Genomic DNA, 15,649 nt, shown 5'->3' on the forward strand with positions numbered 1-15,649 from the left:
GGCCTTTGGGTGACTTTAGTGTGTGTGTGTGTGTGTGTTACACATGTGCCCTAGAGATACCCACTCCTCCACGTATCTGGCACTCCACTGGATCTCTCGCTGCATGGGAGGAACAATAGGAACAATAGTTTGCTTGAGACACCGGTGTGTGTGTGTGTGTGTGTGTGTGTGTGTGTGTGTGTGTGTGTGTGTGTGTGTGTGTGTGTGTGTGTGCGTGTGCGCGCACACGCACGTACATCCGCTTGCCCACATGTGTGTTGAGGGCAAAAAAACTTTTGGTTACTCATAAACCATGAAAGTATGGGAGCGTAATGCGTACACGACACTGTGAATCTCCGGTGAACGGGATCACACACACATGTAACAAACCTCCTTAATGTACTGTCCCCCTGCAGATCCAGAGAGACAAGGAGACCTTCTTCCCACTAGGGCCCTGCCCGGAGCCCCACACCCTCCCTGGGTCCTGCACACCACCGGCCCCTGTCACAGGTAAGACCCATCGCCATGCTGAGGTTCAGAGTTCACAGTGCAGGTGCTCAGAACCCCACTCTCAGTCTCAGTGGGGGTCTGGACCTAGAGCTACCATCCCTCTGCAAGGCATTGGTGCTAAATACCGGGCCATTCTGTCCACCACAACTATTTCCCAAAACAAAGTGAATGCCAAAAACGAGGGATGGTTCTGAATTGGGCTTCTTCTTTTTTACGGAAATAATAACCACCACATTTTTGCGTTCAAACAAAGAGGTTGTTATGTAACCGACACACAAGAAGCCATATCCCTGAGCCACGTAGCTTTGCTGTATTACCATATAGTCCTGTAGCTCTGATGTATTTCCATGGAACGGCAAACCACTCCCAACAGAGTGGAGTCGGTAGGTGGGTGAAGGTTCAGACACACCGGCCACATAATCAAAAGTACCATCATGCATAAAGAGTCTTCTGAAGCAGCTAACTAAAACCACCACATAAAACAGCAGCAATTGCGCAAATCAACAGCGAAACCGAGATTACACATTATAATCCCACGAGACAACCTGGAGGACTCAAAAGATCAGGGAAGGTTGAGGTTGGTGATGTGGTCCACGCCGAGGCACCTTCATGTCATCTTGCTGCCAGTATACAGACAAGAAGTCAGGGTTAGAGAGAACCCATGTCTATGTAGGATGTGACCGCTCACCCCCCTCTCTCCCATATCCTCATAGGATGACAGTCAGATCCCATCGGGCTCTGACCCAGTGAGTAGTGACGTGTGTAACTACATCATGCAGACCACAGACTCCTACCAAGATGAGGAAAAATAAATTAAGACATACGTACACATGCCCAGAAAAACTCATGAACATATCAGATGTGTTCATTTAATTAAGAAAGAGATTTGATTTGTTTTTTCATCAGTCAATGCTTTGCTCTCTACCCCTCCATTTCCCTTTAACAAAATCTCAACGGACACAATTCAATCCACCAGAGGCCATTAGATAATACAACTGAACATGCTTCATGCTTTAGTTGAATCCAGGGGCCATCGTTTACGGGCAAGGTATGAAATGGAAAATGTAAGGTATACACACCACGCTTTTTTTTCAGATTGACAAATAATCATCATGTCTAAATTTGTTAACGTTTTCCAGCACAATGTCAAACTTTAAACAGATTGCTCAGTCTCAGAACTGTTTTCACCTGTAGCTCAAAACCAAAGCCTCTTGTTCATTTAGTTTAGTTTGACATTACAGTCAGATCATGTCCTTCCTGCCATCCCAATATAGCTGATGAGACAACTTGCAGAAGTCCAGACTCTGTGCCTCTCTTTCTCTTCCTGTATGACACACACACACACACACACACACACACACACACACACACACACACACACACACACACACACACACACACACACACACACACACACACACACACACAGAGAGAGAAACATTGACACACTCACACCACACAATGGGCATACATTTCTCTCTCCTTCCTCATCGTCTGTCTCTTCTCTTCTCTCTTCTCTCTTTCCCAACTCTTTCAGTCTTTTTCTGTGGTCTGGTTGCTATGAGGTCAGCTTCCTGTCTGAGGGTATTGCATCCAGTGCTGCAATACTTTGTTACATGAAAGAAAGCCTCTGTAGTAGCTGTAAAGTTGTTGGTAGAGCTCTTCATTATTGTTTATATACAGTATTTAAAAGTACAAACAAGTTAATCATTTTATTACTTATCCCTTAGTTGCAATGTTAAACCTGAATTATGTTACTTATTACATTTTGCCATATGTAGTTTAAGCTATTTTATGAGTGTCCCAGGAATAAATCGGATCTGCCGACTCCTTTGTTTTCTCTCTAAACTGATGTGGCGAAAATGCAAACAAATCATTTTGAAGTATTGCGTACTGCACTGAATAGGTCTGACTAATAAATGGTAATTACGTTGTGAATCTACCGGAGGGCAAGCTTCTTGCAGGAAGGGAAAGTTCTTTTTTATTGCAGATTAAACGGTAAACACCATCTTGTAAAAAGCTCCAATCATTACATTTTCTAAAGGCAGATGTTTGAACCTCTATTTGGTTAAAAGGTAACCGAATAACCGGTATTGGTCGTTTGGAATCTTGTTTTGTGTTAAATCCTGTCTAGATACTGACAGATAAATGAACAACCTATCAACACTGCATGCGAGATGTGAACAGCACTTAACCTTAACACACCCACTTGTCACTAAGTCAGTCCTGTTTACATAGGGTTGTGAACAACAAACAAGGCTGTTAAAGATACTTCTACCCTCTTGTTTCTGTATTCTGAAATGCATTCAAATATCCACAAAGTTGGGCAGCTCTTTGATGAAGACTAGACAACAGCTATTGAAGTTATACATCCAGAAGCACTGTTATTATAACGGGACTGTCCTCTCCTCTCTTGCTCCTAAGCAGACCGGGGTCTGTCCGTTCCCTGGGAGGGAGACGAAGTGGACCGCATGCTCCAGGCGCACCCGGCGACCACCCATGATGCAGTGGAGCGTCTGACACCCAGCGTGGAACTGGATGACTGCGTCTTCAAAAAGGTACGTCAATGCACACGCACGCAAACGAGCACGCAGGCACGCCCACACACTCAGGCGGGTACATCTAGCTTTTGCGGCAGTCATCATGACCTGTGTTTGTTGTTGTTGTTGTTGTCGGCCCTGTAGCATGGTAACTCGCTGCTTAATTCTTCGCCGTGTAATCTTACACGCCAGATTATGGTCTTCTAGTGTCGAGACACCCTCAGGTTGGAAACAGATCTCGGAGCAATTTCACGTAGGCTCAGGAAATAACGAGCAGTTGCGGGGGAATCTGTGACCCTAACACACCCGTACCTCGAGCGGAAAATACCCCCACGCCCCAAAATAGAAACAGACCATAATGACCGGGGAAGCCTTCTGGTTATACTCGATGATTCCCACTGGCTTTTTATTCTTCGCTGGATTATACAACCGTTGTTCCACCTTGTTCACCCACCCCCCCACCCCACCCCACCTCCACCCCACCTCCACCCCACCCCACCTCCACCCCCCTACCCAAACACCGCCCCCTTCTCCCCCAGTCCCAAGCACCTCCTGTTGGACACGTGAGTGGGGCCGGAGCAGCAGCCTGAGCCTCCACCACCCTCTGGAAGCCCGGTCCTCACAGTTATGTGGAATGGGGGGAAGAAAGAGGAAAACAGGGCAGGGTGGTGTGTGTGTGTGTGTGTGTGTGTGTGTGTGTGTGTGTGTGTGTGTGTGTGTGTGTGTGTGTGTGTGTGTGTGTGTGTGTGTGTGTGTGTGTGTGTGTGTGTGTGTGTGTGTGTGTGTGTGTGTGTGTGTGTCGGGCGGGACAGAAAGACAGACAGCCAAATGAATGAAAGAAAGTGAGGGGGAAAAAGTCAGCCAGGGAGTTTCTCGTCTCCTTGCCGTCAGTCCGCTCCCACTGACTCACGCGCTACTGACGATAGGGGCTCCCTTTTTCCACCACGTTTGTTAGAACGGTGCACACACACACTGACTCAACTACCCGGCATACCTGCCATTATTTCATTGGGGTAAAAACAAAACTATTAACCACAGAAAATGCAATCGTGAGTTATACTGTACATGTTTGACATTTTTGAAAGCGTAACTGTGTGTGTGTGTGTGTGTGTGTGTTTGTGTCTGCTCAGTGAGTGTGTACGGATGATGATGATTGCCGTGTATAGATCGTTTTGAAGCAGGAATATATTTCCTACAATACCTTCACGTTGTCACCATTTGAAGTGAATCATACCGCCCGGGCCGTTGACAAAATGCTCTTCTATCCCTGCAGCCGGCGCCGCCCGGCTCCAGGCCGGAGTACAGGCAAGGACGTTCGTCCTGGTCCTCCACCGACGACTCCTCCACGCAGGGACCCCCCAGTGTCTCCTCGCGGCACAGCATGGACACCGCGTCCATGGACACAGCGTCCATCGACACCGCATCTATGGACACCGTGTCTATGGACAGCTCGTCGGTGGGAGCCAGTGACTCTGCGTCCCTCTGGAGCCCTGGAGGGCCGTGGAAGTCAGAAGAAGGAGGTAAGCGGTCCAGGATGGCTCTGACCTTGATGTCGAGGAAGGGAGCTTGTCCAATGCCAATATTAATTGCCAAATTGCTCAAATTGTTGATTTGCACTTGGGGTTACTCTATTTTACATGGGCAGCACCCGTTAACATACTTATACCACAGTTATTTACTTTGGAAACAGAACTTAATTGGATTAAAAGTTTTTTCCAAACAGTTTAAGACCAGTCTCTTCTAAAACTCAAACAGCTATGGTCATCACGGTCGTGTTGAGGTATAACCACGGGACCAGTCCGAGTCCCACAGACTCTCAATGCATTACACTGTCCATCTCTAGGGAGAGGTTGCACGGGGGGAGAAGGCCTCGATGCGACGGGCGGAGAGGAGGAAGAGGGGAAGGACCATCTGTCGGACAACTCGGTGACGTCGGCCATCCTGCGGGCCTCCAACCGCTCGCTCTCGCCGTTCCGACGCCACAGCTGGGAGTCCGGCAGGGCCAACGTCCCCGGGCCCCCAGGGGACCCAGCGGACCCAGTGCCGGCGCAACGCAGGTCAGCGCATAGAGATGCATACGTGCAGACATACACAAACGCAGACACAAATGCGCAGACATAACCGTGCAGACACACGCACATGCTGACATACGCCGTCCCGTACACGCATGCATATGGACACACACACACATGCACGCAGGCACGCACAAGCATGCACACACACAGAAAGCTATTGAGACACATACTCCACTCATTTCATATCATAGAGCATGAAATCAATTGCAGCACATAGACTCTCACACTACTACCAGACCCTACTACCACTGCAGGCTGAATAACCTGAACTCAACCCCTGTGAAAGGGAAACCCGGCTCAGGGAAACCCCTAACTTCTTCTCTCCAACACTGGTCCTTGTGTCTCTTTCTGCATTTTCTCTTGGCTTTATGGGAAAGGTCATTTTCCTATGTCACAAGGTCACACAGTGACCCCAGATCCGTCCAGATTCTGTAAACAGTTGAGCACTGAGTGGGCGGGGTCAAAAAGGAGACGGGATGAGAAGAACCCCACACATTACTCAGATGTTATCACTGTCTCTCTCTCTCCCTGCCCACTGAATGCGGTATAGAGCAAAAACTACATATTTGTAATTTTATTAAATTTAAGCTGGTAAAACAAATTATGTTGACAAACTCCCAAACTAAAAAATAATACTGTAGGCCTAAACCCAAGAGTATGTGTGAATTAAAACGGATAATTCCATGTATTAATAGTATAAACAACAGTTGCCTATAAACAGCTGGTGCCAAACGCTAGCAGCTGTAGCTTTTGGCTTCGGGACACAACCCTGTTTGTCTCTTCATTGCACGAGCGCACTCTCGAAGGCCTGCTTCCCATATACTCCTCCGCTTTCGTCACAATCCATACATCCCTTCCTTAATCCATCCGTCCATCTGTCCATCCCTTCTTCCAGTTCACAAAGGATCTTGCCAGTGGAGGTGCGGAGAGCCAAACCACCCCTCCACCGGAGAAGGTATATATCCCATCCATCGCTCTTCATCCGTCCTCAGTCTGTCTGTCCCTTTCTGTCTGTCTCTGTATTTTTCCCTCCGTGGGAAAAAAAAACGTGGAAGAAAAGATGAGCATTTGACCATAAGAGCATCATTTTCCGTTTTAATATATATAAATCCGTAAACTAAACTGAATCCGGAAACCAAACTATCCATCATCCGCATGGATAGCGATGGGAACAACTGCGTATGTCATTATGTTTGCCCAGACAAATTGTGATGCTCACTAATAGATCTGTCTAGCAGTATTGGCAGCGAAGATGAATCGGACAATATTCAGACTCGCCTTCAGATAGCATCACATCCCACTGCAATGGAGAATGTAAACCACAAGAAACCTTCCTTTTACCGTGGCCCTCTATAACCGTTTAAAGACACCAGGGAATTTGTCACCAGTGTGCCAAAGCAACTGGTCCTAGCGGCTCACATTTTTTACGTCCACAGCCCCGCCCCAACCTCTGTGCCCTACGACGCTGCATCACAGCGACTGAAACCCCATATCTTTCCATAGCGATCCGTTCACACGAAGGCCCCGCGGCTTTTGGCGCGTTTGACGGAAAAGAGTAATTCATGAACTGATACAAAGGAGCAAATGGCACAGAGAAAAAACACAAAAAAAGGAAAAACAAGGCATTCCCCGAGATGGAAACATGAACTCCACTTTGATTCCTTCCAGTGCAGAGTATCAAGGGCTCCTGCTACACGTGTAGAGTTCAGCACGCCACGTCTCGGCCACCGTTAATCCCCGGCCAAAGGTTTCCCCAGATGTTGACACCTGGCTATGGGTTTAAGGCCTGCCAAGGCAGTTGGAAGCAGGGACATGTGTTCCTTCATGGCAACCTATGCCAAGGTGGTTATTTTTTTCGTAGAATTCGGTATTTATAAGAGTGCTTCGGGAAAAGGCTGTTGAGCAATTAATTCTTTATCTAAAGCAGACCTAGACAAGTCTCCCAGGTGTTTTCATTACAAGGAGTAAATACGTGCGTAATTGCGGAGGGATTCTAGTACGTTCCATTTTGATTCACCGCTCCTACGTTTGAACCTTTCCTGTAGTCATCATTAGTGTTTATGTTCAGAGTCATTAAGTGTCCCCCTCCTCCCAGCAAATGGGATCTTCCATTCTTCAATGTCTAATCTATTAATCCATCCCCCTTTTTCTTTGTATTCTCTCACCATCCCTCTTTCCCATTCCATTGAAGTCAAACTTTATTTACAGAGATTACAGGCATATGTGTTCATTCGAACAATACAAATATTTATGTAAATACAAATACAACTCTGCAAGGAATATAATAAATACAGCCAAATCAGCAATCTAATAGTAGCATGCAAATCAAAGGAAAAATAATAAACTATAAATGTTAACCTAATCAGTGAACTGTAGGGGCGGCAGTAGCTCATGAGGTATACCGCAAGGATGCTAGTACGATCCCCGGCTACTCCTAGCTGAGAGTCAAGGTGTCCCTGAGGAAGACACCTAACAAGCTGGCTGTCGGATTGTGAATGTGTGTATGAATGGCTGTAAGTCGCTTTGGATGAAAGCTTCAGCTAAATATAAATGTAAATGTAAAACGGTCCCTTAAAGTACATAATGGTTGGGGTTGTGGCTATGTCTGCTATCGGTGGGTTGACGGTGCCACACATTTGAATACAACAATTGTGGCCATGTACTGCATATTTATGTGGGTGTTTGTACTGTATACTACACTGTACCACAGTAAAGGAAACCAAAAGGACTAGATGGTCAAACCCACACGAGCAGCTCTGCAGAGCTATGTCGGTTGTTATCATGACACACATCTTGATCAAAGCACAGGCTAGGAAGGAAAGAAGGTCATATTTCCATATCACTAGCCCACAACATTTTCTCATGCTCTAATCTCTCACACCAAAGAGAGAGCCTCACTAGATCGAATGTGCTTGCTGAAACTAGTCATGCACTTCTAAAGCGTACTGAAGTCGTGACTGTCATGGTTAGGCATGTGTTAAGCCAAAGATGTACACTTTTGATGCCTGAGAATATCACTCTTTAGCTTATACCTGTTGAGTTGTGAAGTCACATTCATGAGACAAAGAAACCACCTCAGACAATTCATGTCTCTGTTCTCCACCTCCTGCACGTCCTCCACGTCCATCTAGCTTCAGTCTGGAAGGCCTGGAGGTCGGGAGGGCAGTCGGCCCAGGCCCCTGCCCGCGTACGGGTGCGTACGAGCGGGACGAGCGGTCCGGGGCAAAGGGGTCCTGGCTGGACAACCAGGAGAGGGGAGGAGGCTCTCTGGTCTCCCTCACAGAGGAGGAGCAGGAGGGCGACGCAAGCAGCCCCATCAGCCAGGTGGGTGGAGGTGTTTGTGTGAGAACGTGTGCGCGTGTGAGTGCACGTGTGTGTGTGGATCTGCCTATGCACATGTGTTAACCATCCATCTCTCTCTCTCTGTCAGAGTGCTCACCGCGAGCTGTCCATGCAAACCAGCTGTCCCACCAGCTCTCACCATCCGCCGCTCACCAAGTCCATCTCCATGGTTGCCATCAGCCAACGGGAAACTGACGGTGAGATTCTGCTCTAAGCGTGTTGGTTTTTTCCTACTGAAAAAGACTATCAATTCAATCATCTTCAATCTATTGAATCCATCATTTGCCATTTTCTTCCCCTTCCCTCAAAATGTAATAATATGTTTACAAAAATCTAAACAATGGGGGGAAATGTTTTATGTTCATCCTGCTCGCGCCCTTGTGCAACACCTCTTCAGCCAATGGCCGACCGCGGGTGAAGCGGCGAATCAGCTTCTCCCTCAGTATATCCCCGCTCCTTCCCAAAACTAGAAGCCTCTTTTCTATTGGCTCTTTCTCCAGTGACGATGAAGGAGAGGGAGGGAGTAAGTACAGATGCTTTTCAAAGCCCCAGAATGCCTGCAGTGGCGTCGGTTTACCACTCCCCTCTCAGCTCTGCCCCTCTTATCCCCAGAAACAAATTCTCACTAAAATTGTGATGTGTGCTGAAAACCCTGGGAATAAAATTGACAGAACAATTATGTTGTGATGCATTTTGGTGTGATTGCTTGAATGCAGAAAAAAAAAATTGCAATTCCAGCTACTACTACGCAATCACTTTCAAGTGTCGTTTTAGTTATTTCAATAACGTTTTAGTTATTGTAATATAAACTTGCAAATTTGTAATTTTCAAACCTTTATTTTGTAGCCATCTCAAAGAACATCAACAGGCTGACTCCCCAATGCAAGATGTTTGTTCTATCCATTTAATTTCTTGGTTTTAAAGTCTGACCCGTCCCGAATGCTGTGTCCATATGAACTGACTCTAGACCCTGACTGTGGGTCAGTGTGTGCCATGGGTTTATTCAGTGTGCTTCCTCTGTGTCGATCCCGCCCTCATGTTGCCAGTCCCTTCATCACACCCTGTAACATTTTAACATTTGAATCCGAACAGCCCCCTTAACCTAAGAAGGCAAGTTTCTATGCAGTTTTAAAACCGCATACCTCATACAAAGAAGAGCAGTAAATGTTTTTCCGGTTTTAAAGTCACCTCTGTTGTTCAACAAAAAATGTAGATGGTTGTCATTGCCTAATGTTGTATATCTTTTGTCTAAAAAAGCTTTAAAACAAAAGTGGCCTGGCCTTAAGCACCAGATGATTAGGATATGCATACGTTTAATTCCATGGCCAGCAGCCATGGGGGCGCCACTGGGTTATCAAATTTCACAGGTGCAACTAAACTTTACAGGAACATGGACTTCTTTGTAACTCAAATCGAGAACCATTTGAGTACTTGCACTATACCATGTGTGTTGTCGAGCATTTTCTTGCATGGTAATCTATTTGTATCCTAATAACCTGCCCATGTGATTGTATAGTTGAAGATTATGAATTCTTTGTAACTATATCTCCACTTAGGGACTGATTGTTTGTGTTTCTGCTGTTTATAATTGTAACCTCACTAGCTGTTGTGTTTCCTACTGTAGGGGTTGGGTCGTTCTCCACTACATCTGGGTCACTTGAATACAGGTGAGAATCCAAATATGCCGAACAATATATATATATATATATATATATATATATATACTGTGTATGTTTGCAGTCAAAACAATTCAAATATTGTGCATTTTAATCGTACCGCTAGAGTTTGTAGGCAGAAAAGACCACCTGCGGTCAAACCTTTGCATTCTAACATGGAATCCCTTCCTGCCTTGTTAGTATTTGTGAAGAGGAGCCGGGCCCACTGAGGAGCAACAGTGAGAGAGGAGTAGTAGGAGGAGGAGTCGGTGGGACCAAGGTCAGCCGGACCTTCAGCTACCTCCGCAGCAAGATGAGCAAGAAGAGCAAGGTCAGCCCCCCTGCTTGTTGTTGTTTTTAAAGAACATGGAGGCCCGGAACCCAGGTCTTTTTTTCTTTCTTTTTTTCTTTCTTGCACGCACACACGCACACGATGCCTTTGTGTTGCTATAGGCGCTGCAGATTGCCTAATCTTGTGTTCCCTATAAGCGGGAAACGGCAGTCCAGCTGTAAGGTCTGTTTACACCGCAGACTGCGGGATGACATCACCTTCTGCCTGCTCTCAGACATCCTTTGTCACCGTCTCTCTGTCTGTTTCTACCATGGAAAATACCTTGCATTCAAGAAATTCTCCTTCTGAGATTCTCAGAAGGACAACTTTAGTACGCACTCAGAGAGACACGCACATACATATTGGGGGGTCAGAGGGTTTGTGTTCAGTTGGTTGTCTGCAATCGCAAATAAAGTATATTTTGCTACGGTGAATCCATTCATATTTGAATGTGAGTGTGCCTTCATAGTCAAAGCAAACTATTTAGTGTGTTTGTCTGTTTGGGCATGAGGGGGAAGTGATAGGGCAGGAAGGAAGAGGATGGCTTACGATTCTCTCTGCAGCAATGTTCTGTGCAAATCTTTTTCTTTTTTTCTTCTTTTTTTCAAAGTGTTCACACTTTAAAATGGCACAACAGAAGCGTGTGTGCATGTGCGCGTGGAGTGCTTACTTCCTGATTTATGCCAGACATACAAGTGTAGTCAGACGGTGTATGACGTTGTCATCATATGCACAGCAAACACAGAAAGACAGGGCATAAATTCCAGCTAGTGAGAAATGGGGTTCTCTCTTCTCAATAGCTCTCATTAAGGGAAGTGACATGATATAAAAACCAAACCAAGACAGTGATCAGGACCGTTTCAGGAATGCTGTGTAAAAGGATCCAACGCTCCATTAGGAAGCGAGGAATTGGAGAAACCCTAGCCGACGAGGTAGGACAAAGACAATGATGATGAAGGCTGTGTATCTTTGGAGAAGTGTAACTCAATTCTCAAATAGACAATGATGTGAGGAACTTCTAGTGCCACGTTTTGGTTGCGTGGGTGGCTGCCTGTGTTATTTGATTATTCAATGATTTGATTCAGTGTGTCGGGCTTGATGTGATTTTATGGACTCATAAGCCCTGACTCACTCTCGCTTTCTAAAGAACCCCATTATGGGGGAGATTAGAGAATAGTTTCCGTCCATGTTAAACGCTGTGTATCTAGGAGACCAGACCATAATACCGCCCGCTTGTTTATGGCACAGCGAACGGCAGCGGTGTGTTGTGACGTGCGGGGCTCTCTCTCTCCCTGGTTGGTAGGAAATGAGCGCTGACCCGGGCTCTTAAAGGCCCGCGCCAGAGCCAGCACCAGAATAGAACGGCACAGAGACATGGAACACAGGAGAAAACCCGTCACTTAACCAAGGCAACCGTTTATCCGACCCCCTTCGCTCAGCAGATTAGTGTTCCTCACCAGAGCGATGTGTCCTATTTGGGAGCAGCCACCTCTTGTGAGGTGGCTATTCAGCGTATTTACAGTGGCAGGGGAGACGTATAATCTATTGTGGTTGATGGAAAGGACATTTGACAGGGATTTATCACAAGCAGGGTTCTGTACCGCTGTGAAGAAACATAAACAGGGCCAAATGACTGCACTGTGCGAGAGACTCTGGGTTTTATCTGAGGGGACGGGGAAGTGTTAGACGGCGAGTCACAACAATCTTTAAACAGTGTGTATAGTGTACAGTATATGTATATATATATATATATATAATGTGTGTGTATGTATGTATGTGTGTATATATGTGTGTGTATGTATGTATATATATATATATATATATATATATATATATATATATATATATATAAATAAAAGAGGTTAAACCTAGTTAAGGCGGCAGGCCTTAAGCTGAAGTGCTACGGGAAACCCTGATTGTATAGTGGGATTATTCTATTGAGTATCAATGCCCAGGTGTTGACTATACGCCATCATCACACCTGAGCCCGTCACCCCCCATGACTCGATGCTAAGCGCCTGTCCCCTGGGCTCTCCTCTTCCACAGGGGAGTGACAAAGAGAAGAGGGGAGAGAAGGAACGCGAGGGCAAGGAGCGAGAGAAGAGGCCGATGAACGGCCACGCCTTCTCGCCGGCCTCCCTGCCCCCCAGCGGCGCCTGCCCCCACTGCGGCCGACTCTTCCTGGCCAAGGACACCTTCCTCTGCACCAGTAAGTCCACCTTCCACACACGTTGTTGGCGTTGTGCAGGTGCGAAAGACAACCGCCCCATCAATTATGACTGCAATCCCTGATATTTAAATCAATGAAGAGAATATCAGAAACGCTGCTCAAACTGGGTGACGACGATTAGTTCAAATGAAAACCTGCCTTGAAAAACCAACCAGACCTTGTGGTCGTTCTGTGTGTATGGTTGCATTTGTGTGCTTGTTATTGTGGGTGTGTATGTTGTTTTGTGTGTGTGTGTGTGTTTTAGTGGTTGTGTGTGTGTGTATGGTTGCATTTGTGTGCTTGTTGTGGGTGGGTGTGTGTGTGGGTGTGTCTACGTGTATTACGCTCCTCGTCCCACATCCGCTATAGTCAGCCTCTTAGAGTTCCTTTTGTTGGAACCATCTTCAGAAATGTGACTTCTTATGAACTGACAAATTCTGTGGAAGGCTCAGCAAGTGGGTGTCTAATCTTCTTATCTAGAGAAATTATGATTTGGTGGCCAAAGCGCTCTCTTCAATATGATTCACCACCACTGATGCCATTGTTGACGTAAGAGAGGAGTCCGGTATTGAGCAAACACGCCGCCCAGGAGTCATGGGTTACCATTGGGACGGCATCGGAAGGGCAGCCTTCCTGCCGACGCGGTCCCCAACCTGGGGGGGGACCACTCCCAAGGACCCCTGGTCGGGTTCCTTCGCGGGACAACGGACTATCTTTGGCCAGACGGCCCGTGCTCAGACAGTACTTTCCCACACTAAAGTGCCTGAAAAAGTAGCGGTAGAAATGTTTGCCAATCGGGCTGTTCCATAAGTAGCGGGAACAGAGGAAGTATCCCTTTTAGCCCTACGCCCCATGCTTCTAAAAGTCTTGCAACCTGTTGCATCATTTGTGCCGAGGGGGGGGTTGGAGGTCAACTTGTGTGTGTGTGTGTGTGTGTGTGTGTGTGTGTGTGTGTGTGTGTGTGTGTGTGTGTGTGTGTGTGTGTGTGTGTGTGTGTGTGTGTGTGTGTGTGTGTGTGTGTGTGTGTGTGTGTGTGTGTGTGTGTTTGAGCCAAGGAGAGAGCTCATGGCAGCTGCAAGACTGCGGCACGGCGGCGCATCAGCCTGTGTGACATTGTTGCTCCGGCTGCCGTTGCCGTGGAGACAAACTTCCTGTTTGATACACAAGAGAGACTTGAGCTGGCGTCGTAGCCTGTGAAAGGCGCACTGTATGTGTGACTGTATGACAGAGGGAGAGAAAATGTGTGTGTGTGTGTGTGTGTGTGTGTGTGTGTGTGTGTGTGTGTGTGTGTGTGTGTGTGTGTGTGTGTGTGTGTGTGTGTGTGTGTGTGTGTGTGTGTGTGTGTGTGTGTGCGCCCGCCTTTGTATGTGTGTGCACGCCTGCGTGTGTTTTTGCGCTGAGACAACTGGTGAGATTGTCTGGGTGGACACTGGAGCGTATTTTGCCAGTGTGGGCTGTGGCTGGTGGGAGATGCAGGAGAATGCACTGCTTGTGTCAGCCGGCTGACTGTACTCCTACACCTACGGCAGTGCTTTAATAAGATAGCAGGACGCCACTTCACCAACGCACCAACGTCAGCAGACATGTCAACTCCTTTGAATAATTCAGTACTTCATTTGAATTTTACACCCTGGCAGTACATTAGCTGTGATGAATTCATGATTATAAAAAATGTATACGGGCTACACTCGTGGAGTGTCCCGAATAGAGATTTTGCTTCAAATGTTATATTGTCTTGAAGTGGTCTTGTGATGAAATTTAAGATGCATTATGAGTTAAGGTAATTATTATTAATGATGAATTGGTCAATTCATCATTAAAGGTAATGACAATGATTTATGTCCCTAACATATCTGTGTCTTGGTTGATTGCAGACTGTGGTGTTCATGTCCACAAGAACTGTAGAGAGAATTTGTCCATCTGCGCAAAGGCAAAAATGAAGGTACAATATACACACACCTAAACATACCCACGCACACATAAAGATGTGTGTATACTGCAAATATTCATGAAACTAAATGTTCTGGTAACTATGCATGTTAATTTACCTTTATGCTTTCAACATGAACTTTAACAAAAAAATAACTAAGCCATTTGTGGTACCAGGTTGGACCTGTGAATGCTTACAGCCATCTAATTCCTGTCGGTCGTTTGTCCACAGCAACAGCTATTTGTGCCAGAAGCCGCCACAGGTTCAGCTGTCAACATGAGGAGCAAATGTAAGTAGTTGGCCACAGTCATGCTAGTTAGCAACACACATGGTAGTTTACCACATGAATCCTAGTTAGCCACACCCATGCTAGTTGGCTACATGAATGGTAGTTCGCCACATGAATCCTAGTTAGCCACACCCTTGCTAGTTGGCTACGTGAATGGTAGTTTACCATTTAATTTTTGAGCTAGCAACTCATAAGGTTCTGATTTGCGGCTAGACCATAAATCACTTTTTGTCGCAAAAAAACTGAACATTTTGCATTCTGAGTAGAGCCGTGGAATGGCTGTGTTGGAAAAATATTTACACCTGGATCTCGTACCACGCATCAACTATTTTGAGAGCCCCCAATTGTACACATTATTTCATGGGAATCATATCCTTGGACATTTGATATATATATTAAATGTCACCGGACATCAGCTACCTCTTTCCAGTGCTTACTAGTCCTTTCTCCAAGGCGTTCGTTAGATTTGTTTGTTTTGGCTTTGTAGCCTCTGGCCGCGTGGTCACATGGGCTCCCCTCACTGTTTGAGTGTTGACGTATGCTTTTGGGTGCTTTCCTTTTGCGGCGGTTAACCATTTAATGTTTGTTGTGTCGCCCTCAGACATGCAATCCTTATCTCTGCAAATCACTGTGGTTTGTGCCTTGGGGGTTTTGGGAAATGATTTGAATCGTTCATGATGTAATATCGACGTATCACACATGACTAATGAAAGCCTCAACCATAGAGAGTTTTTCACACGCAGACTAGTTAACCACACACATCTTAGTCAGCAAAACCCGCGAGCCAAG

General features: G+C 46.2%; 1 protein-coding gene across 4 annotated transcripts in view; it reads left to right on the forward strand.

The window, feature by feature from the left end:
• LOC311357382 (uncharacterized protein) overlaps positions 1-15,649 on the forward strand; it is a 77,002-nt gene that overhangs the window by 42,193 nt on the left and 19,160 nt on the right. For all 4 annotated transcript variants that reach the window (XM_084477317.1, XM_084477318.1, XM_084477315.1 and 1 more), the window contains exons 12-23: positions 396-489; positions 2,917-3,047; positions 4,303-4,549; positions 4,873-5,086; positions 6,000-6,059; positions 8,236-8,428; positions 8,535-8,643; positions 10,071-10,113; positions 10,303-10,432; positions 12,479-12,641; positions 14,516-14,583; positions 14,803-14,860. In XM_084477317.1, coding sequence (XP_084333443.1) covers positions 396-489; positions 2,917-3,047; positions 4,303-4,549; positions 4,873-5,086; positions 6,000-6,059; positions 8,236-8,428; positions 8,535-8,643; positions 10,071-10,113; positions 10,303-10,432; positions 12,479-12,641; positions 14,516-14,583; positions 14,803-14,860 — 1,510 coding nt within the window. The remainder of the gene's footprint in view (positions 1-395; positions 490-2,916; positions 3,048-4,302; positions 4,550-4,872; positions 5,087-5,999; positions 6,060-8,235; positions 8,429-8,534; positions 8,644-10,070; positions 10,114-10,302; positions 10,433-12,478; positions 12,642-14,515; positions 14,584-14,802; positions 14,861-15,649) is intronic.

The sequence above is a fragment of the Micromesistius poutassou genome (genome assembly GCF_964030765.1).
Source record: "Micromesistius poutassou genome assembly, chromosome: 13".
Classification (NCBI taxonomy): domain Eukaryota; kingdom Metazoa; phylum Chordata; class Actinopteri; order Gadiformes; family Gadidae; genus Micromesistius; species Micromesistius poutassou.